Source organism: Pelodiscus sinensis, chromosome 6 (genome assembly GCF_052426305.1).
Source record: "Pelodiscus sinensis isolate ZL-2025 chromosome 6, ASM5242630v1, whole genome shotgun sequence".
Taxonomy (NCBI): domain Eukaryota; kingdom Metazoa; phylum Chordata; order Testudines; family Trionychidae; genus Pelodiscus; species Pelodiscus sinensis.
Window position 1 is genome coordinate 80,390,928 of NC_143057.1, and position 22,459 is coordinate 80,413,386.

Genomic DNA, 22,459 nt, shown 5'->3' on the forward strand with positions numbered 1-22,459 from the left:
TCAAAGGATAAACAGAAGGACCTTTCACAACCAAGCATATAAAAAAGAACCTCACTGGGATGTTCATGTGGGCATGGGGAATAGTTGACCTCAAGGTAGTCTCCATAAGGTATAATATGATCACCATTTTAGAAAAGGATCTAATTTAAGTCTATCACAGTATGTTATGCTCATCAAATCTGCCATAAAAGCCAAAATTTAAGGTGTAATCTGAAGGACACAAAAAAGTAGAGAAGGGACTGGAAACCAGGACTGAGAATACATCAGTGTTAGAGCTGCATTGAGTGAGTCATATAAGTAGTGGGGAGCACATCGCCTAACTCTTTTTACCAGCTGAAGTCTCCTTCACAAGGAAAAAGCTATCAATTCTGCAGTCAGATTGACCTCACAGGTATACAGCTGCTCAAACATCACCATCAAGCTAGCCAGGCTCACATTAAATATCCTTTAGTATCAGGGGTTTTCTAAAAGATTTTAAATATGTTATGCCCCACTGCGATCTGACAGCAAGGGGCTGCAGAGACACTGGCTTCTCTTTGGTTCATAAAATAAAATAGTTGCTAAATAAACAAACAGTCTGAAGTAATACAAATAAGGTAGCCAAACAATGCTTGTGTAGGCATTGAAAGAGCTCTGTATAGGTCTTTTAGCATCATATTGCTCACTTGAGCACGAAAGCACCTCGCCCCTCTCTTATACTGGAAACAAGACTCAAAACTGAGGATCCTTAAGCGATAGAATCTAAGAATTCCATACAGAGATCCTGTACACCATGTTCACTTACAACAAAGGACAATGACACACTAGCATTTTATAAGCATTTAAGTGCTAGTGGAAACACAATCAGCTAGTACAGTGATGAGGCATATTATAGGTATGTCTATGAATAAGCAAAGCAATACTGTGAAGCATTTCTTGCAAAAGAATTGGGAGTAAAATAAAATAAAAGTTCAACATTTTAATTCTGCTTTGGTGAATTGGAAAAGAAAGACAAGCTCAGATTTTCTAGATATGAAGGAAAGCAAAGAGGAAGGAAAACAGAATGAAACAGGATAGAACTCAATATCCCTGTGGATTTTAACTCACAGTAAAAGAAATTTGATTAAATCAGTAATTGCTGTGATGGATATTGTGTTCTGTTGACTATTGAAGCACAATTAATAACCAATAAGACACAATAAAGCTGGAAATGTTTTTCATTTAACCTCTTAGCCGAGCTAAATTAAAATAAAATGTTCTGCTATAAAAAAAAGTGACAAGACCTGTATATGTAGCTCAGCATACAAGATCTTATAGGAACAAATTTTTTATTTGTTTTACTTGATCTATTTTTTTACAGCAACAACAAAACTAATCTTTTTTGTTTGTTTACAACCTATTGATAGAGACCTTAATGTACAGAAAAATCCAAATCAGGGAGCCATGTAATAAATTTAAAAAAAGAGAGAGAGAGAGAGAGAGAGAGAGAGACACACCTTTGTGTGCCAGGGTATATTTTAGAAAGAGAAAGAGAAAGAGAAGAGAGGCTTTCAAAAAGAAGGGGGACAAAATCCTTCTCCCAATTCAGGGTCAGGTAGCAGTCACAATATGATAGGCACCATACAAAGTACATTATGGTACTAAATTGTGTCAAGGAAACTAATGAGGACACAGAGAAGTCACCAAAAAAACAGCCAAAGCATGTTTACACTTGAAGCTCCCTCTCTTGACTGATTGTGTCCACATCTTTAGCTCCTCATTGACAATGGAAGCAATGCATTGTGGGTATATAGCTCAGAGCCTAGTGACACCACCTGTGGCTAGGGGTTGTGGAACCTGGGAACAGAGCATGGGACTTCTTGGGACTATGCAAAATATCTCAGCAGGCTTTGTTCAGGGTCTTCTGGAGTCCTTTCACATCTTCCCGCCTCCCCCTCCCCCCATCTGCCTTTCTCTGCTGTGTACTCTGGAATCTTCAGCAAGAAAGAATGGATCCCATGCTCCTTTTGCATGCTCTGTTAACTGTCATTAGGATCTCATGAATGGCTGCGAAGATCATCTTGAAGTTACTGACAGATGACAAAGACACAGAGGAGCTTGACATTGTGCATGATATGGAGAGCACAACCTGTGACTGCATTTGGCACTCAGAGCAGCTGTACATGTAGACCATCACTTTGGGGCTAAGGAAACCAGCACTGAGTGGTGGGATACATTGTCATGCAGGTTTGGGATGAAGACCAGTGGCTATAGAATTGTAGGATGTATAAAGCCACCTTCTTAGAGCTGTTTTATTGAGCTGGCCCTCGAACTGTGGCACAAGGACACTAGAATGCGAGTTGCCCTTTTGGTAGAGAAGTGCATGGCAACTGATGCATGGAAACTGGTGACTCCCGATTGCTACTGGTCAGTTGCAAATCAGTTTGGAGTGTGTAAGTGTGCAGGGCAATACATTGTATTCTGTTATGGAGGGCTGTGGCAACTCTGGGAAATGTGCATTACATAGTGGCTGGCTTTATGGACATGGGATTTCCTAACTCTGAGTGGGAGGGGCAATAAATGGTATAAATATTCTGATTTTAGCGCCAGCCCACCTTGCCACTGAGTACATCAATAGGAAGGCATATTTCTTGATGATCTGCAGGTGCTTGTGGATCACCATTGACATTTCACAGCTATAAACGTGGGGTGGTCTGGAAAGGTGCACGATGCACCCATCTTCAGCAACAATGGCCTGTACAGAAAGCTGCAGAGACTTTATTTCCAGACCACAAGATTACAAGTGGGGATGTGAAAATGCCCCTTGTGATTCCTGAGGACTCAGCTTATCCTTTACAGCCCTGGCTCATGAAACAGTACACGGGGCACTTGGACAGCAATAAGGAGCATTTTAACAAGCTGAGCAGGTGCCACACAGTGGTCAAATGTGCTTTTGGAAAAACTAAAGGTGAGATGGAGGTGTCTCTAACAGGCTAGACCTCACTGAGGACAATATTACCATAGTTATAGCAGTTTGCTGTACTTTACATAATTTCTGTGAAAGTAAGGGGGAATTGGTTGCTCAGGGATAGAGCGCTGAGGCACAGTGCTTGGATACAGAGTTTGAGCAGCCAGACACTACAGCAGGGATGGGGAATCTTTTTGGGGTTGAGGGCCACTGAACCAAACAAAAGTCAGTTAGGGGCCGCACAAGTGAAAAGTGATAAATAAAGAAATAAAACCCTCACTGGGGTGACCCCCAACTGAGAAGAAGAAAGACACTCCTCACATTCACCTCGCACACCAGAGCCTGGGTAGGTGGGGGAAGTCTAATAGATTGTGTGCTCCAGTCCCATGGTTGAGCAGTGGGGGGACTGGCATGCCAGGGAAGGCTCCCCAATGCTGGGGAATGGGGCTGAGCCTTGGGGGCCGGATCCAAGCAAGCTGAAGGCTGAGGTTCCCCATACCTGCACTAGAGCTTTCAGAGAAACTCGGAAGGCTACTGCCAACAGAGAGGCTTTGAAAATGAGGGGCATTAAAATAAACTTCTTTTACGGTTGCTTCCATGTGCTCCCACCCGCAACCATCCAAGGCAACACATACTTGGCAACATGTCTTTAATTTCTGCAGCTGGGATCACAGTGACTGTTCTGTAACATTGTAAAACAGTAAACAGAAGTGCAGAATCATTCTGAAAGGTCCCTTTATTAATCAGTAAGCACTGAACTGAAATATAATAAAGCACCCCGCAAGCTGGTAAGGGAGGTACTGGGAAAGGGTTCTAACTCACTGATACGTGTAGACCTAGGCATCATAATCACATTTGGGAGAGAGGGTGGAGTGCATGGGAAAATTTGGACTCTGAGGAAAGAAAAAGAAAGCAAAGGCACAGAGAAAGCATTGCTGGATACAGAATTCTGAACCTGCTGCACGGGAGGCCAACCCACGTTGACTCATTGTGCTGCTTTACCAAGCAATTTAGGATCTCGGTGTGTTCCTCCATGACCAGGATCATGCATTCTGTGGCCTGTCTGGCAAAGGCCTGGTTGTCCTTGAGGTTCCTCAGCTCCTTTTCCTGTGCTGTTCCTGACATCTCCACTCACTCAATGACTTATTTAGCACTCTGTGAACCAAATCTTCCCTATTTTTCTGAGCTGCCTGCCCCCACCCCGCACTGCTGCCTCCGATAAAGAGGAAGCAGGAGGGGAAAGCAGGTCAGGCAGGAACCCCACTTTTAAGCCAGCTCCCTGTGAATACCAGTTCCCATGGAGCTGCCTGACTCTTCCCCCCACGCAGCTGCCTCTGACACACCTGTGTGTGTAAACGTGTGACTCCCTACACATAAATGTGTAACTACTGAAAATCCTTGATACATCCCTCATGTGTAAACATGTAACCGCCAACGTTTTCAGCAGTTACACATTTACAAAAAGCATTTTAACATCCCTAGTTGCATTGTGCGACTGACCAAACACACTTTTCCTCTACAAAACTAGACAAGACCAAAGGCAAAAGCCTACAGTGACTAACTTTGCACATGGGGGAAGTGAATGGATCTACTCATACATTACATTAAGCACAGGTGTAAGTTTCTGTAGGATCAGGGATATGCAGCAAGACAGACTCAAACCCCATAAAGCTTATAATCAAATAAAAATGACAAACAAAGGATGGGGACGGTAGAGGAAAGGGATAACTTACAATCCAAAAAATGTTTTTGTTTAGTTTTAGATTGTACCAAACAGCTCCCAGCTTAGCCAGTATTAGCTGGCTGCTTGGAACTGGGTTTTGATGAGGAATTTAAAAGAGGAGACGGTAGCAACCTCACGTCTGCTCAAGATAGACAAGGGACCATATGGAAGGTCTGGAAATGTTTGTGGGTAAAGAGAAACAGAGGCCAATTGCCTGTCATCATTGGCAGAGTATGCAGGGATAGTTATGCCACAAGAGACAAGTGGGATAAACAGAGAGGAACAAAAAAACAAAACCAAAAAAAAGCAGGTAAAGAAATGTTAATATTCACCTTCAAAGTGGTTATTTAAAATAGGATTTGAAGACTGAGGAAACATGTTATCACCAAGCAGAGCAGTCATCACCAAGATCATAAAATCATTATTTGTGGACTATAATAGAGGGATCAAGGTGATACTCTTTTGTAAATGGTCATGTATGTTAAACACGCTAGGTCTGCATACCAGAGATGTAAAAGCAATAGGAAATCTTGGGTTTCTTTCAGAGAAATGTAAGTTATACATGGAAAGCCTCAATAGATCAGTGGTACTTGACTGTTTGCACCCCCCTCCACTCCCCACCTTTCCCCACCCTTTTGTGTCTGTAATCACTTATCCCCAGCCCCCACCCCCTCACCTAAATACATATACCACTGTTCAGCTTTGCAGGCAGAGAATAGAGCAGCAGCTGCTAGCAGACATCCATTTCTGAAGCTGCACCATGCCAGGCATCAGCTCAGAAGTAAGGATGGCAATGTGAAATATTTATCAGTATCACTTTTCACAGCAAATTTAATGCCCCATTGCCACTCTTACTTCTGTGCTCCTGCTGCCAACCTAGCACTAGCAGCTGAAGACTCTCAACTGCCTCCCAGTAAGAGACTGGGTTGCCAACCCTCCTATTTTTTTTATGAGTCTCCCAGAATCAGGCTTAATCTCCTGGAGGCTACTGCAGCCCATCTGGGAGATTTTAAAATGCTATGTCTGATGGCACAGCAGGGCTATGGCAGGGTCGCTCCCTGCCTACTTTGGCTCCGTGACACTCCCAGAAGCAACCTGCACATCCAGCAAACCTCACCCTGGGGGTCAGTGGAGGTCACCACATACTGTCCCTCCTCCAGCCCTGATGCTGCAGTTACCATTGGCTAGGAGCTGCAGCCAATAAGAGCTGCAGGGGCAGTGCCTGCCAGCAGAGGCACACATGGAGCTTGCCTGCCCCCTCCCCCCTTCTGTCCCCACAGGAGCCACATGATGTCCTGGCTTCTTCCAGGGGTGGCCTGGATCCAGGGCAGGCAGGGACCCTGCATTATTCCATCTGCACGGCTGACCAGGAGCCACCGGAGGCAAGTGCTGCTCAGACGGACCCTGCATCCCTCACCTCCTCCTGCAGCCAAATACCTTGCCCCAAACCTCAGCCCCCGTCCATAGCCCATACCCTGCACCAAACTCCCTCGTAGCGCCTGCATGGCCCTCCTGCACCAGGCTCAACCCAGAGCACTTTCCCACACACCAAACCCCTCAGCCCTAGCTCAGAGCCTACATCTCAGACCCCTACTCCATCCTAGCAAAAGTGAGTGAGGGTGAGGGAAAGCAAATGAAGGAATGGGGGGGGGGGGACAGCAAGCAGGGTTGGGACCTGGGAGAAGATGCAGGAAAGGGACACATCCTTGTAGCAGAGGAATGGCAAGGATAAGAGAGTCGGCAATCCTAGTGAGGGATTGTGGGGGTGAGGGATGTAAAGTCTGGGCAACAGGGCTCCAGCTGTCAGCCCCAGGGGTATGTGGCTCTGGCTCTCCCTTCTATCCCATCACCACCCCTCCTGGGCTTGCTAGCTTTTATGTATGAGCCCCAGCAACCCAATGCTGACAACCAGAACTCTTGGGTGTTAAAAGCACAGTTTGTGGCTTCCTTGGGAGGCCCATCCTATAGTTTGAGAACCACTGCTACAGATCATTTAGCCCACCCTCATCCATATTGGGCTACATAGTACACTTTGTAGGCCTTTTGTCAAGATTTTCTATGGTTTTACATTTCTTAAACAGTGAGGCTTCCACCACTTTTCATCATCACACTAGATTCATAAGAACTATAAAAGACCAATCCTTCAGCAACTCTTACTTGTTTCCTGACATGGCTTGCCAAGCATAATATCCCACAACATAAGAAACTGAAGGGATATCCCACTGTTTTTTTTTAAATTCTCACCACTGCTTTTTCCCTTCAAGCAAATAGCTCCAAAAAAGCTGAAATTTGAAACTTCAAAGTTGAGATGTGGAGAGTATTTAATGTGCTTCATTCAGTTTGAAAAATGGTCTTAAAACAGTTATGAATTTGTGGAAATGCTGGACTAAGCACATACAGTAGAAAAATCTAATTATGCTATTAGCTGTGCACTTAAAGCAAGATGTAGTCCACATGCAGTTAATTTGTGCTGCTATTAAGGGAATTTTCAAGCTCAGCTGCTGAAGCAGAAGAACACTCATCTTGAGATTTTTAACAATCTGGAAAAGAAAGAAAGAATGCTGATGCTTGTTTCTGCTGCCAACAGCTTATGTCTGGAATAAGGATAATATAGCCACATTCATAGCTACACAAGTCAACTCATTCTAGAGCGAAGGGATAAGCATAACTAGTATAAGCAAAGGATGAACAAATTTCTCTTACTGTCCACTTGTTTTCTTAAAACTAATTGCAAAAAGCTAGTATCAGTGCAAACAGGTTGTAGAACTAGGTTGCTGCTGGCACAAAAGTAGTTTCCACCTAGTCCCACCCAATTGACAAAACAGCAGAAGGAGCTCAATCCAGCTCCCTTGACTCAGTGGAAACACTAAAAGGGTATGGCTACACTGGGGAGAAGGCAAGTATCAACACTACCAAGCCTATTATTTTGAAATAATGGACTTCTTATTTCAAAATAACTCTTGCTTATGAAGATGAATAAGCTTATTTTGAAGTAGTCATCTCGAGAGTTATTATTTTGAAATAACATATTTTCAAATAACCTGGTAGTGTAGACATAGCCAAAAAAGATTAAATCAGCCGTAGGAGAGGAGATCAAAGCCCACTCTCCTTGAGGGGTTTTTTTGGTTCTGGATCTACCCCATCCCTTCCCCAAAACCCCACCCCTTCCTTGAGGCCCCGTCCTCTCTGTTCCCCTTCTCTCCATCACTCCCTTATACACTCTCAGGATATGGCTAAACTGCTGCTTTTTTTTAAATCCTTCTATTGGAAGAAATTTTTCCGACATTTAGCCCAGCTAGACTGGGCCAAATGTCAGAAAACCCCCTTCTTTTGAAAGTGCCCTCATTCCTTGTGGAACGAGGAATACAGGGGCTGCCAAAAGAGCATGTTTGCCAGAAAAACTCCTGCAGTCTAGCCATACCCTCACTGGGTTGAGACAGGAGGTGCGGGCTCTGGGGTGTGAATGAGGGATTCAGGTGTGGGAAAGGGGAGAGGTGCAAGCTCTGGCAGGGAATTTGGTTGCAGGAGGATGTGGAGAAGGGGATGCTGGCTCAGGGAGGGGGCTCCAGGCTGGGGACTGTTGGGCTCAGGTGGAGAGTTGGGGTACTGAGCAAGCCACAGGCTTATGGATGAGAGGGAGCAGGAGTTTGGGTTGGGGTTTGGGAGGGACTCAGGGCAAGGAGGTTGGGAGTACGATGGGCTCAGGACACATTTGCAGTGTGTGAATGGTGAAAGAGTGTTTTGGCAAAAACTGAGGATGTGGGGGTACAGGAGTTTGGGGATGTGAGAGGCTTGGGACAGGGGGTTCTAGTGTATGATAGGCTCAGATTTGGAGTCAGGGTGGAGGGTTTTATGATGCTGTGGCCAGATGAGGACTTGGCCCCAATTGGGGGCTTGTTGGCCAGGCTTCATTTTTAAATAAAATACTATGTCAAACACAAAAGGTTTCAGCATTGTCTTTATTTATGACTGGGGGGGGGGGGGAGGAGGGGAGACCTGTTTTGAGTCAGGGGTCACTGACCCACAGAAAAGTCAGTTGGGGCCAAACAAGCGAGATACAAAACACAACCCCTTCAAACCCCTCAAACCTCACTAATGGGGTCACAACTGTGCTGGTGGGAGCAGGGGACACGGTGCTGGGACAGGGAACAGGGTGCCAAATGGGTGCTGGGGCAGGGGACAGGGCGCTTGTAGGTGCTGGGGCAGGGTACTTGTGGGGGTGTAGGTGGGGGGCGGAGGGGACAGGGACCGGTACCTGGGGATCCTGCAGATGCATGCCAAGGCCCAGGAAATGTGCAGGCTGCTCCCCCGTCCCCCAAACAGCAGCACGGTACCTGAAATGCTGGTCTGTTGCACACCTGATGCCTTCCTGCATGGAGGGAGGGGGAGCCCTGGACCGTGCCAGCCCCGACCGCTCAGACAACACGCACCTTGCTCCTCTGCGTCCCACGGCAGCCTGTGCAGCCAGACCCCTACTCCCTCCCCACATGCAGGAAGGCAGCAGGGAAACAAAGTCCCCAGCGCATGACGAACCGGCTTTTTAGGTACCGCATCAGCTGTTGGAGGAGGGCAGAGAGCAGCCCACGCACTCCTGAGACCTGGCACGCAGCTGCAGAACTCCCCTGACCCGCAGAAAGCTTGTTCTACCTCTGTGGTCCCTGGAGGTAGCATCAGCGTGGCATGCACCTTGGGAGTGGGGAGCGGCAAGGGGGGGGGGGAAGAACGCTCAAAGCCTCGCAATCGACTGGTCGTGCCTCCAGGATCGACCAGTCAATCATGATCAACGGGTTGGTGACCACACCTCTAGGAAGTACCTCTATGATGTCAGATGCAGAAAGTTAAATTAAAAACAAATGGCTAGAAATGTTCTCCTATATTCTTTTTCTGTTGTAGGGATATTAAGTTTTACTTAAACAACAGTAGGCAAACACAAATAAAAAGTGTGACTTCAGTTTGGCATTATCCCTTAACATAAAACATAAGACTTCAGGCAAAAATATTGGAACAATCACCAAATGCCTAATTAACAACAACAAAACAAAGCAACAAGACATTGACGTTTTTAAAATATATCGTGGCCACCCATGCAGGAAAGTTTTTGCACATAATCAGTGTGCATAGCCAGGCCACGATGTTAGCAAACATTTCCTTTTCGATCTGTGCAACAACTGCTAATTATGTTTAAAATATACAATTTCAACAGGAGATTTAATTAAATGCAGATAAACAATCTGGTTTCATATGTCTGGAGTATATCATTTAGTTTGAAAAGAAAATAGATACAGCAAAGAGTCAGAAAATAATATTAAAGAGAAGAGTTAATAAGTATACTTAATTACTTTCTCATCATGGAAGAGCCAAATGGGCACACAATGGAACTAAAAAGGCCAAATAAGAACAAACAGATCTAAGGATGATCTAAATGGAACGCACATAAAAACTGTCCAAAACTCACTGCCACCGTATTACACTGCCACCGTTCATTTCCTTCTCCTTCCTTCACTTACACATATACTGTGGCTACTCCAATTCAACTAAATTTAATAACTAATAGCTTTAATAAATCATCTAAGAGGACTTACACAGATAGTCATGATCTTAATAATTGACAAATGAAATCAGTTTGTCACATTTGTTCAAATAGATTGAGAAGTTGCAGTGGACCAGAATTATATCACAGAAAATTATATTACTGGAGAAAATGTAAACTATTATACATACACACATTTGTGAAATTAATTAGTATTTGTTTTGACAGGTGAGTCTTTGCATAAATTTCAAAGACTGATTTGCACAAATTCCATAATCATCCTTCCTTCTTGCCTAGATGGGCAATCTGGAAGCTAACTTCCCATGTAAAAAGGAGTCACAGAAAAGGTAAAAAACACTGCTCAAAAGCCAATGGGAAAAGGGTGTATACTTTTTTAAAAAAATCTTTTCATCTTTTGTTTTCAATATTACCTGTCCCAGCCCATGCTGACTGAGCATCGCTAAGCGTTATCATAAAGCCAGTTCCTAGGTCTTTTTCCCAAGTGACTTGCAGAAAATATATTGTGCCTGGCTCAGAAACTGGATAAATTCTGCTCACTTTCTTCTCCATTCTTTAGTCCACCTGTTTTGGAAACAAAAGAAAGTAATCTTGTATTTACTCCCTCTCACAACAGATGAATTCTCATTTAGAGCAGCTTAAAGACCTTGTGCCACCAGAATAGCCCACACGAGATTCCAGACAAGCATTTGCTTTGGATTTGAGTCTGCGCTACCAAGGAAGACTTGCACATGGAGAATAGCATGCTGGAATTAGTAAAATGGTGGCAGTGTACCAAAGGACAAGCAAAGTAAAAAAGAGACAAGATTAAAAAGTGTCTCCATTCATAGGCCTCAGATTCCATTTCTCCTTGATCCAGGTTATTCCCAGTAAAATGAAATCACAAAACTCTAGACCAACCCCAAGTTCAGGTTGGCACTTCACTACGAGGGGTTCTTTGGATCCAGACGTCTTCCCTTAGGCCCTTCAGGTCTACCAGCAGCAGGTCCCCTATTCCCAGAGGTGGGAAAATACCAGTCCATGTGATCTGATGGATCCTTGATGGTTCCCAACCAATATATTTACTTGAGGCACATGTGATCACAGCCCCCATTACACGTGGATCACTGTTCTGAGTTAATGGGAACTGTAGAAAGCAGTGTCCCAGTCTACAGCCCATGGAAGCAAAGGAGGCATCAGCCTGCTCCTGCTCCCTACCTCCCAAGCCAGACCTTCTACCCCCATCCCTCCTGCACTCATTTTGTCATCATAGGTGGATGGGCTGGTGGTTTGCAGAAAGGTCTGCGTTGATCAGGGCTGTAGGACAAAAAGTTCGAGAACCATTATGCTAGAGAAATCTGCCAAAGACAGCCAAGAATTCTTGTTCACTTATACTTTAAGACCAAAGTTTTGTAACCATAGATGCTGAACATTACTCAATGCCTTATTTTCAGATGAACTCAGAATCCATAAATCCCACTGAAGTCAATAGGAGCTACAGTTACTCAGTACTAGGGTTTCCAGGTATCCAGTATTGAACTGGACAGTTCGGTATTTTTGTCTCCTGTCCAGTAAAAAAATTCAGAAAATACTGGACACCTAAAATGTCCGGTACTTTCTGATTTTTTCCCGGACAGGAGGTGAAAATTATGGGCTGTCCCGCTCAATATGGAGGCAGCCTGTCAACCCTAGTGCTTACTGGGTTCTGCAGGGGAGCTGTCCAGCACCATGCAGGGAGGTAAGATGGCAGGCGGCCTCCGGCAGCCTGTTAGGGCCAAAAAGCCTCACCACACTTTTTTTGACTAAGGGGCCATGTTCTTTTTTGTTGTTGTTGGGGCTTTTTTTTTTGCTTAACAACTCTTGGAGTCTTTTTTTTTGAGGGGGGGGGGGTATTTTTTCTGAAACCATCTGGCAACCCTGCTAGTGATCAGGCCAAATATTATGGTGCCTATCTTTAGGCATGTAGTTTAGAAAACATTGGCTTGCTTACATGTTGAAATTACTAGGTGCTTTTCACCATAATCAATCTTAAGCAGCTAGCCAATAAAGATTTTTTTTTTATTTTAGCTTTCAGGGCCTTTCATATTTAAAACCTAAGAAATTTCCACAGAGAAAACTTGTTTAAAATAATTGAAGTTGAGAGGATGTTAAGATTTACTACAACCAATGTACAACCAAAACATTTAAATATTTCTACCATAAAAAGAAAAAGAACTCATATCAAGTGTCAAAAAGTCTGGAGACGCACAGTTAAGAAATATAGGCAATTCTCCACTGCCATATTACAACAGAACATTCAGTATCAACCCAAATGTTGATCACCAATAGGATCACTAATGAGCCAGTGTTCTATGGGATGGAATGTCGCCATTTAAAAGATGCTATCAAATTCCACTGCAAAACAGAAGTTATAGTTGATACCAGCAACAGCAAAGGAAATTTCAAAATGAAACTGGAGTCTGAAGCTGCAGATGCAAGGGACTGACGTATGATATTGTGGTGGATTTTGCAGCTCAAAATCAAAACAACTGAACCGTAGTCTATACTTTACTTGAGACCTTTTAAAATGTGCATTTGTTTATATATTGTTGCAATACAGGTCTTTATTATTTGACTGTTGCCTAGTAGATTAAGTACATAATTTAGTCTTGCTGAACATACTTTCATAAAGCTGATGAAAGTTTCCTGCTGAAGAGACCAGACTCAGACCTTACTGATTTTGTGATTATATAGAATAGAGATAGAAATGTAGCCGTGTTAGTCTGGTGTAGCTGAAACAAAAAACAGGACTATGTAGCACTTTAAAGACTAATAAGATGGTTTATTAGGTGATGAGCTTTCGTGGGCCAGACCCACTTCCTCAGATCAAATAGTGGAAGAAAATTGTCACAACCATATATACCAAAGGATACAATTAAAAAAATGAACACATATGAAAAACTGTACGCCTAAGTTTGAATAAAGACTCTAATTATCTTACCCATTACAAAGATAGCTTCCCCAATTATCACCTCTAATATCATTAGCTCACAGACATTTACCTCCCCCCCCCATCCTCCTTCTGTTCTGAAATTTGATTTGTCCTTTTCATGGCCCACGAAAGCTCATCACCTAATAAACCATCTTGTTAGTCTTTAAAGTGCTACATAGTCCTGTTTTTTGTGATTATATAGACATTAATTAACAATGCAAAAGCCATAGAGTCATGTGACAACAATCAGTAACACTACCTCTAGGCTATCCCACAACACAAATTATGCCTGCAGGTAATGGGAGTAGACTGCTACATCAGGCATTTTGTATGTGCTAAATTGCCCTATCAAGCCTTCAGTTTTAGGTGATACACAAAGGTAGTATGGTTGATTTCAGCTTAGACCCCAAGGGGACTGTATTCTACATTAGAAACCCAACAAAAAACATGAGATAGTCTTTGATCATAGGTACAGACCTAAGTTTGAGATGAGATTTAATCACTGCTGTGACTCTGCAGGATGGCCTGACAGGAAGTAGGAGGTAGTTTTAACTCCAGTTGCCTGCACTGTATCTGACCTTTGTTCAAATATGTGTCTTAAAGATATTAGAGATGCCATTCCCTTGTCCTAACAAGTGTAAAGTATTCATAGAAAAATGCAATGCAGGAATCTTAGATTCACTCCTGGTGCATAAAAAAGTATTACAATCTAGAAAACAACCCTTTGGCCAGTAACCTACTTTTCCACACCTGCTAAAACTCAATGGTTGATCTTCAGAGTTCTTAACTCATTACTTTCAATACCAAATAAGTACTAACAGCTAATCATACTATGTTACATACACAGATACTTAGCTAAATTAATTAAATATAAAATTTTGGTATTTATATTTTCTCTACACAGAAATAAGATAAGGCACTATGAAAATGCTTTGTGCAGCACCTGCTATGAATCCATTGTTGAATTTTGGTCAAAAGTCTATAATTGCTTATAATTTCTGACACTTTTGATAATCAGGCAAGTTGCAAACACCAACCACACAATAAACTGAGTTTATTTGTCCTTAGTAAGATACAGAGGTATTTCTCTGCTTTAGAAACCAGAATAAAGACAGAAATCCAAAAACAGACTGTATAAATAGCCTAGAACTGTGACTAGGTTGAGAGGAAATAAGCAATTTATATACACTAGATGCCATAAATTCTCTTCTTCTTCAACAAACAGTGATGAGATCATTACTGTCTTCAGCTATAAACTACCACTATTTGTATTGAGATAAATGGCTGCATTGTGAAAGGTATACAAAAGCCAGAGGTTCAATTCACAATGAAAGAATGCTTAAAGAAGAGAGGTTACTTAAAAATGATAGTACATAGCACAGCTGAATTAATCAATCTGGAATAGATTCTTTTATATTTCATTCCAGATTTTAAAAGATCAATATTTCACTCCTGAAAGTGAAAACCTATAATACACTCTACTATGCTCACAGACCAAGCAATAGGGTATAGAAGGCTGAAGAAAGTCACTTGAAATTACTGGTTTATTGGGGAAATTCTTGTTTTAAATATTTGTGATCCAACATCGGCCAAATAAGGAGCCATAAAAACCATGTGACAGGAAATACAAGTCAATGTGTGGGGTGTATATGAACAAATGAGACTCTTCCTCCTGTCTGCCCCTCTTCCCTCCCCTCCCCACGCTTTTGTTTTTTTTTGTTTGTCCTAGAGCAATCCAGAAACGTGCAAATCTTACCCAGTGACAGGAAGCATTCTTGATAAAAGAGAGATTTTAAAAAGGCACTGTAGCTGTGAGAGGACTTTTAAATTTAGGAGCTCTTTAGTTTCTCTGATTATGAAAGAACAATTAAACGGTGATTATTAAAACCTAGAGAGTAGTTGTACAACATATAGAGGTATGCATTAAAAAGTTATCTTTTGTTTGCATTTTTTATTGTTGCCACATAAGCAAACATGCAGGTCAGTGAAAAGTATCAACACTGCATTCCTTCCTTTCAATTTGGAGTTTCTTAGGCTATGTCTATGCAACATCTTATGTCAGCACAATTTATGTGAACAAACCATCCCCAAGTGACATAAATTACACTGACATACAGGCTAGTGTGGACAGTGCTATGCTGGCAGGAGAGCTTTTCCTGCAATATAGTTTCTGCCTCTTGCAGAGGTGATTTTATTATGATGGGAGAGCTTGCTGCTGTCATCATAGAATGTCTTCACCAGGCATGCTGTATATGTAGATATGCCTTTATAAGAGAAGCATAGCTAGAGACTGGCTAGGTCCACACCACAGATTTCTGCTGTCATAGCTATGTTGGTCAGCAGCATGAAGAGGAGTAACCCCATGCTAATATAATAATGTCTACAGAAATCTCTGTGCTCTAATCAGTACAGGTTGTTTAGTTAAGAAGAGATGGCTGTACTATACCAGCATAGCTGTGTCCTCACAATGATCATTTGCCAGGATAGTATATTGGTATTTCTTTACCAGTGAAACACTTCTAGTATAGACATACCTGGGGCTTTTTATATGAAAAGATAGTTAAAACTCTGATCTTAAGTTCTTTGGCCCTCTGGAAAACATAGCTGAATAACTGTATGGGCACTTTAATATGATTAATTACAAAACAAAAACCTTAAAACAATATAATGTTACTAAGAAAATCCTTGTAATAAATAGTAGTGATGAATTACCTAATCTGTGTAGTGGTCAGGTCAGTAAAATGTAGTTGGTACTGACTGGAGAAAAGGAGTGTGGGTTGAAAATGTGCCCTCAAATAAACCTCTGTCCTGCCCTAGAAGCTCAGCCATCATTTACTTTTCCTTTTATATCCCCCCCCTTTCTTCCAGTGTGCCACAGAAATCAGCACAATAGAAATAAAATATGGAACACAATAGAAATAAAATCAACTCTCATTAATTTAAATGACCTAGGTTAAACTCACTGACTGCCCTACCAGCTGAGGTTGAGCATTGTACTCAGCAGTTATTCCAAGTTTTCAAAATTCAAGCTGATGGGCAGACTGTATGCCTTTCTTCCAGGGGCATGCCCCAGAATAGACCTTAAAAAGATGTCCCTTCAGAATCCTCCTTGACATTACTAGTTTCTAGAGGCTAGGAAGTAGCATTAGGGGATGGATTACTTGGTAACCGCCTGTTCTGTTCATTTCCTCTGAAGTACCTGACATATTGTCAGAAGACAGAATACTAGGCTAGATGGACCTTTGGTCTGACCCAGTAGAGCCATTCTTATGTTCTTACACCAGATTGTTACTTACAGTATCATTTACATCATTGTTTAATTTGGCCTAGAGATTTCCATATGCTGGTAAAAGTTACCAGCTGGTAAAAAAGTTACATATGCTGGTAAAAAAATTTTTATCTGTTTGATTCAGTATAAGCAAAAGGGGTCAGATTTGTCACCAGTACAATTCCACTGATTGTACCCATTCATGGCTCTGACTAACTTACGGTACACATACTGCATATTTAAATTCAAGATTGTTACTTGGGGAATATGGGGAAATAAAGTTTCTTGATAGCTTAAATGGCTGCTTCTTGGAGCAGTTGGCTCTGGAACCCACAAGGGGAGACGCAATTCTTGATTTAGTCCTAAATGAAGCATAGGATTTGGTCCAAGAGGTAAATATAACTGGACCACTTGGAAATAGTGACCATAATGTAATAAAATTTAATATCTCTGTGGGGGGAAAAACACCTCATCAGCCCAATACTATGGCATTTAATTTCAGAAAGGGGATCAACACAAAAATGAGGAGGTTAATTTAACAGAAATTAAAAGATAGAATGTCAAAAGTTAAATCTCTGCAAGCTGCATAGAGACTTTTCAAAGACATCACAATGGAGGCCCAACTTAAATATTTACTCCAAATTAAAAAACACAGTAAGAGGGGGAAAAAGTGTCACCGTTGCTTAAGAACCAAGTAAAAGAAGCAGTGAGAGATAAAAAGGCATTGTTTAAAAAGTGGAAGTTAAATCCCAGTGAGGAAAGTCAAAAGGAGAATAAACTCAGTCAAATTAAGTGTAAAAATATAGTAAGGAAAGCCAAAATGGAGATTGAAGAACAGTTAGCCAAAAACTGAAAAAAAATTAGCAAAATATTTCAAGTAGATCAGAAGCAAGAAGCCTTCTAAACAACCAGTGGGGCCACTGGACAATTGGGATGCAAAAGGAGCACTCAAAGATGAGTCATTGTGGAGAAATTAAATGAATTCTTTGCTTCGGCATTCAGGGCTCAGGATGTTAGGTAGATTCCCAAATCTGAGCCATTCTTTTTAGCTGACAAATCTGAAGAACTGTTCCAGATTGAGGAGTCATTAGAAGAGGTTCTGGAACAAATTGATAAACTAAACAGTAACAAGTCACTGGGACCAAATGGCATTCACCCAAGAGTTCCAAAGGAACTCAAATGGGAAATTGCAGAACTATTAACTGTAGTTTGTATCCTATCCTTTAAATCGGCTTCCAAACCTAATGACTGGAAGATAGCTAATGTGACACCCATATTTAAAAAGGGCACTAGAGGTTATCCTGGCAATTATAGACCCGTAAGTCTATCATCAGTACAGGGCAAATTAGTTTAAACTATAGTAAAGAATACAGGCAGTCCCCGGGTTACGTGGATCCGACTTACATCGGATCCCTACATACGAACAGGGCTTTTCTCGCCGTGGAGGACGCCGGCAGTGGGACCGCCCAGATGCGCCACGGTCCCGCTGCCCGTGTCCTCCGCGGCGAGAAAAGCTGCTCCGCGTCTCCCTGGTCTGCTGGGAGGGGGGGGAGAGGTGAGCAGCTAGTGCATCCCCCCCTCCCAGCAGACCAGGCTTTTCTCACCGCGGAGGACGTGGGCGGTCCTGCCACCCGTATCCTCTGCGGCGAGAAAAGCCGCTCCGTGTCTCCCTGGTCTGCTGGGGGGGGGGGGGGGGGGCAGCAGACCAGGGAGACGCGGAGCAAAGACGCGGAGGACGCGGGCGGCGGGACTGCGGCGCGTCTCGGTGGTCCCGCTGCCCGCGTCTGCCTGGTCTGCTGGGGGGGGGGACGCATCAAGGGGGGGGACACAGCTGGGGGGGAGCACCCGCGTCCTCTGCGGCGAGAAAAGTGCTCCACGTCTCACTGGTCTGCTGGGGGGGGCGCACCTAGTGCACCCGCCCCCAGCAGACCAGGCTTTTCTCGCCAATGCCTGGGGTAGAGCAGCTGGGGCGCTGTCGGGGACCTACCCGGCAGTGCCCCAGCTGCTCTGTCCCAGGCGTCCAGATTCAGCCGCTGTTGAAACTGATCAGCGGCTGATTCCAGGAAGCCCGGGGCAGAGCAGCTCTGCCTCAGACTTCCTGTAGTCAGCCGCTGGTCAGTTTCAACAGTGGCTGAATCTGGACGCCAGTTCCGATTTACATACAAATTCAACTTAAGAACAAACCTACACTCCCTATCTTGTATGTAACCCGGGGACTGGCTGTAGAATTGTCAGACACATAATTTGTTGGGGAAAAGACAACAAGATTTCTGTAAAGGGAAATTATGCCTTACTAAACTACTCAAGTTCTTTGAGGGGGTCAACAAGGATGTGATCAGAGGAAACCAGTGGTTATAATGTACTTAGATTTCCAAAAAGCCTTTTTGACAAGGTTCCTCACCAAAGGCTCTTAAGTAAAGTTAGTTGTCATGGGATAAGAGGGAAGGCCCTCCCATGAATTGATAACTGGGTAAAGGACAGGAAACAAAGGGTAGTAAATGGTAAATTTTCAGATTGGAGAGAGGTAACTAGTGGTGTCCCCCATGGATCTGTACTGGGACCAATCCTATTTAAGCTATTCAATAATGATCTGGAGAAAGGGGTAAACAGTGAGGTGGCAAAATTTAAAGATTATACTATACTGCTTAAGTTAGTAAAGACCAAAGCAGACTGTGAAGAGCTTCAAAAGGATCTCACAAAACTAGGTGATTGGGCAACAAAATGGCAAATGACATTTAATGTTGATAAATGCAAAGTAATGCACATTGGAAAAAAATAATTCCAACTACATATACAAAATGATGAGGACTAATTTAGCTCAAGAGAGATCTTGGAGTCATTGTGGATAGTTCTCTGACAATATCCACTCGCTGCAGCAGTCAAAAAAGCAAACAGAATGTTAGGAATCATTCAAAAAGGGATAGAGAATAAGACAGATAACTTCTTATTGCCTCTATATAAATCCATGGTACACCCACATCTTGGATACTGCATACAGATGTGGTCGCCTCATCTCCAAAAAGATATATTGGCATTGGAAAAGGTTCAGAAAAGGGCAACAAAAGTGATTAAGGGTTTGAATGGGTGTCATAGGAAGAGAGATTAAAAAGACTGGGACTTTTTGGCTTAGAAAAGAAAAGATTAAGTAGGGATATGATAGAGGTCTACAAAATCATGAGTGGTGTGGAAAAAGTGAACAAAAAAAAGTTATTTACTTTTCCCATAACATAAGAACTGGGGATCACCAACTGAAATTAATAAGTAACAGGTTTAAAACAAACAAAAGGAAGTATTTCTTCACATAGTGCACGGTTGGCCTGTGGAACTCCTTGCCAGAGAAGGTTGTGAAGATCGGGACTTTAACAGGGTTCAAGAAAGAACTTGATAAATTCATAGAGGTTAGGTCCATCAATACTTATTAGCCAATATAGGTAGGAATGGTATCCTTAGCTGCTGTTTTTCAGGAGCTGGAAATGGATGACAAGAGAGGGATCACTTGATGATTACCTGTTTCTGTTCACTCCCTCTGGGGCATCTGGCATTGGCCACTGTTGGAAGACAGGATACTGGGCTAGACAGACCTTTGATATGACTCAGTATGGACTTTGTACTTATGGTTGAGCATGACTCTCAAGGAGGACATCTGTGTATGCAAGAGGAGTGCTGGGACTAGAAACTATTCTGTTGTCCCATGCTGCTTGTGACGGCGCATTGGGGTTTTCCCATCTTCTGCACCCCCCTAATGGCACAGACAGACTCCACCAGCCAGTAGAATACAGAGTGTTTATTGCTTCTCCAGGATACAGCACAGCACAGATTTAATCTGGTTACAGGGCAGGCCTAGGATGCCTCAGTCCCCCTTGAGATGGTGGAGACTGAGCCCCTAAATTCCAGCCCCTTTCCTTAGGCTGTCTCCTCCATGCTCCCAGACAGAAACTAACTCACTCACTTCCAGTCCTGCCCCCAGCCAGGGCTCCACTCCCCTTCTTCCCATTGTTCCGCTCCCTCCGAGATAACTCGTCAGACAGGTTTGAAGCCCCCTTGCATGACGACTCATCCCCTGCCCTGCTGGGCCGTGCTGCAGACTGCAGCCAGGTTACTCACAACCCAAGCCTTGCAAGTAGCAAGGTACCCACACTACGTCACACTGCCTCACTAAATGATACTGATGGTGCTGGGGATCTGGGAGAATAGATTGAATGTACTAATAATGTCAGGTGAATGCAGCACTGACCATACGTCTATCTTGGTTTGTTCAGTTGGTGCCGGGTTGTGCCTCGGTGCACTTTTGTGTGGTGCTGTTCCAATAGGTGCTGGTGACAACATTAGTGTTGGTGCCCTCAGCGCCAGCATATCGGCATAGGGAGTCTTTGGCACCATCTTCAGTGCCAGTTTCAGTGCCATCTTCAGTGCCATGTAGGCAACAGCACCATCAGTGATGATGCCGAGGACTTGTGCCTTGGTTCAGAATGCGCACATTCGTGTGATGTGCTATTTTTTGCCGGCACAGTGCCAGGCTTATCAGCACTGCTAGCTCTAGAGAAGCTTGGTGTTGGAGGCAAGGATCTGGCCAGGCATGTCCTGGCCTTTCCCTATATCCTGTCTGAAGACAAGGAGGAATGCTTCTTCTCCAAAGCTGAAGTTTCTTCCCTTTCTTGGGTCTTCACTGAAGAAGGAGAGTCCTCTCAGACTAGTTGAAGAGTCCTTTCATAGAAGAATGTCTTCAGCCAGTTTGCTCGATCGCATCTTGCCTGTTCTATAAGACTGGAACAATGCAGGCACTTCTGGAAAAGATAGCTTTCTTCCAGGCATTTATACAGACGTCACTGCGAAAGGCAGGTATGGCATCTCTGCAAAAGTCACACTTTGTAAATCCTGAGGAACCAGGCATAATTGAACTTGGGGAAAATGGCAGAAACAAACTTTTTGGTTTTACTTTAAAAAAGAAAAAGAAAAAACAAGGCAGAAGGGTACAAAAAACTTTGAAAAAGGTGAAAATTGAAGAAATTTTCAAATTGTTTTGTTCTTTTAGGCCAAATGGGGGTGACTGTAAGGAGCTCAGTCTGTAACTGAGGTTTGTAGAGAAGGAACTGAGGCACCGCACTGCATATGTAATCAACAGACACTAACGGCATGAGGAGACCCTGCCACACATGCACGGCATGGCAGGGCACTGCTAGAAAAGATCTCCAATCACTGGCAGGAGGCCGCACCAGCACCTAAAGTGGAGCACCCATGGGGACAGCATTCGAAGAATAGTTGTTACAATAAATTGCATTCAAAAATAACTGATAAGGTTTACAATTAACCTTGCATATTTTTAGCCATGAGATTTCCACAAAGATCACAGTGGAAAAAAAAAACCCAGTGGGCAGACAAAAGTCACTGATGGATGAAAGAATAGTGAGTTTTGGTATTTATGTTATACAGTGATCAAAAGACTCTGTTACCACAGTAAGAACTAAGAGACACTTGCAAAACAGTGAGGCAGCTACCACAATGTTTATCTACCCTCTGCCAAAATATTACCACCAAAAAAAAAAAAAACCCCAAAAAACAAACAACAGAAAAGTGTTCAATTTGGAAGACTGGTAGTTTTGGAGAGGAGGGAAAGTCTAGTGGTCAGTTCATTAACCACACTGGGATTTAGGAGATCCAGAAACAACTTCTGATTCTGCCACAAATTACATTGGATGACTCTGAGCAAATCACTTAGGCCTGATCTATACTAGGCCAGGCAGGTCAGCTTAGGATATGCAACTCCAGCTATGCAAAATGCATAGCAGGAGCTGGCTTATCTTAAGCCAAACCATGGCAGCATCCACACACAACAGGAGGCCAATGGGAGCGCAGGAGTAGTAGTACTGGATACGAGTGGGGGCTGCCCTCAGCATTTAATTTAGGAATCTATACTAGACCCACTAAATCAAATGTTAGAAGATCAACCTCCGGAGCGTCAATCTTCAAGTGTAGACATGCGCTTACTGGTATTTGCCTGAGTTCTCTATCTGTAATAAAATCCTTTTCCTTGACCATTCTTGATT

General features: G+C 43.2%; 1 protein-coding gene across 3 annotated transcripts in view; it reads right to left on the bottom strand.

Moving 5' to 3' along the window:
- Positions 1-22,459, bottom strand: part of XRCC4 (X-ray repair cross complementing 4) — a 271,873-nt gene that overhangs the window by 220,623 nt on the left and 28,791 nt on the right. Inside the window, exons 1-2 of one of the 3 annotated variants that reach the window (XM_075932196.2) lie at positions 11,395-11,415; positions 10,611-10,761 (exon numbers count right to left, since the gene is read on the bottom strand). The exons of 1 other annotated variant lie outside the window; for it this stretch is intronic. In XM_075932196.2, coding sequence (XP_075788311.2) covers positions 10,611-10,749 — 139 coding nt within the window. In that variant the 5' untranslated portion in view covers positions 10,750-10,761; positions 11,395-11,415. Of the gene's footprint in view, positions 1-10,610; positions 10,762-11,394; positions 11,416-22,459 lie in introns of those variants that run through there. One more of the 3 variants, XM_006124336.5, reaches the window with a different exon arrangement.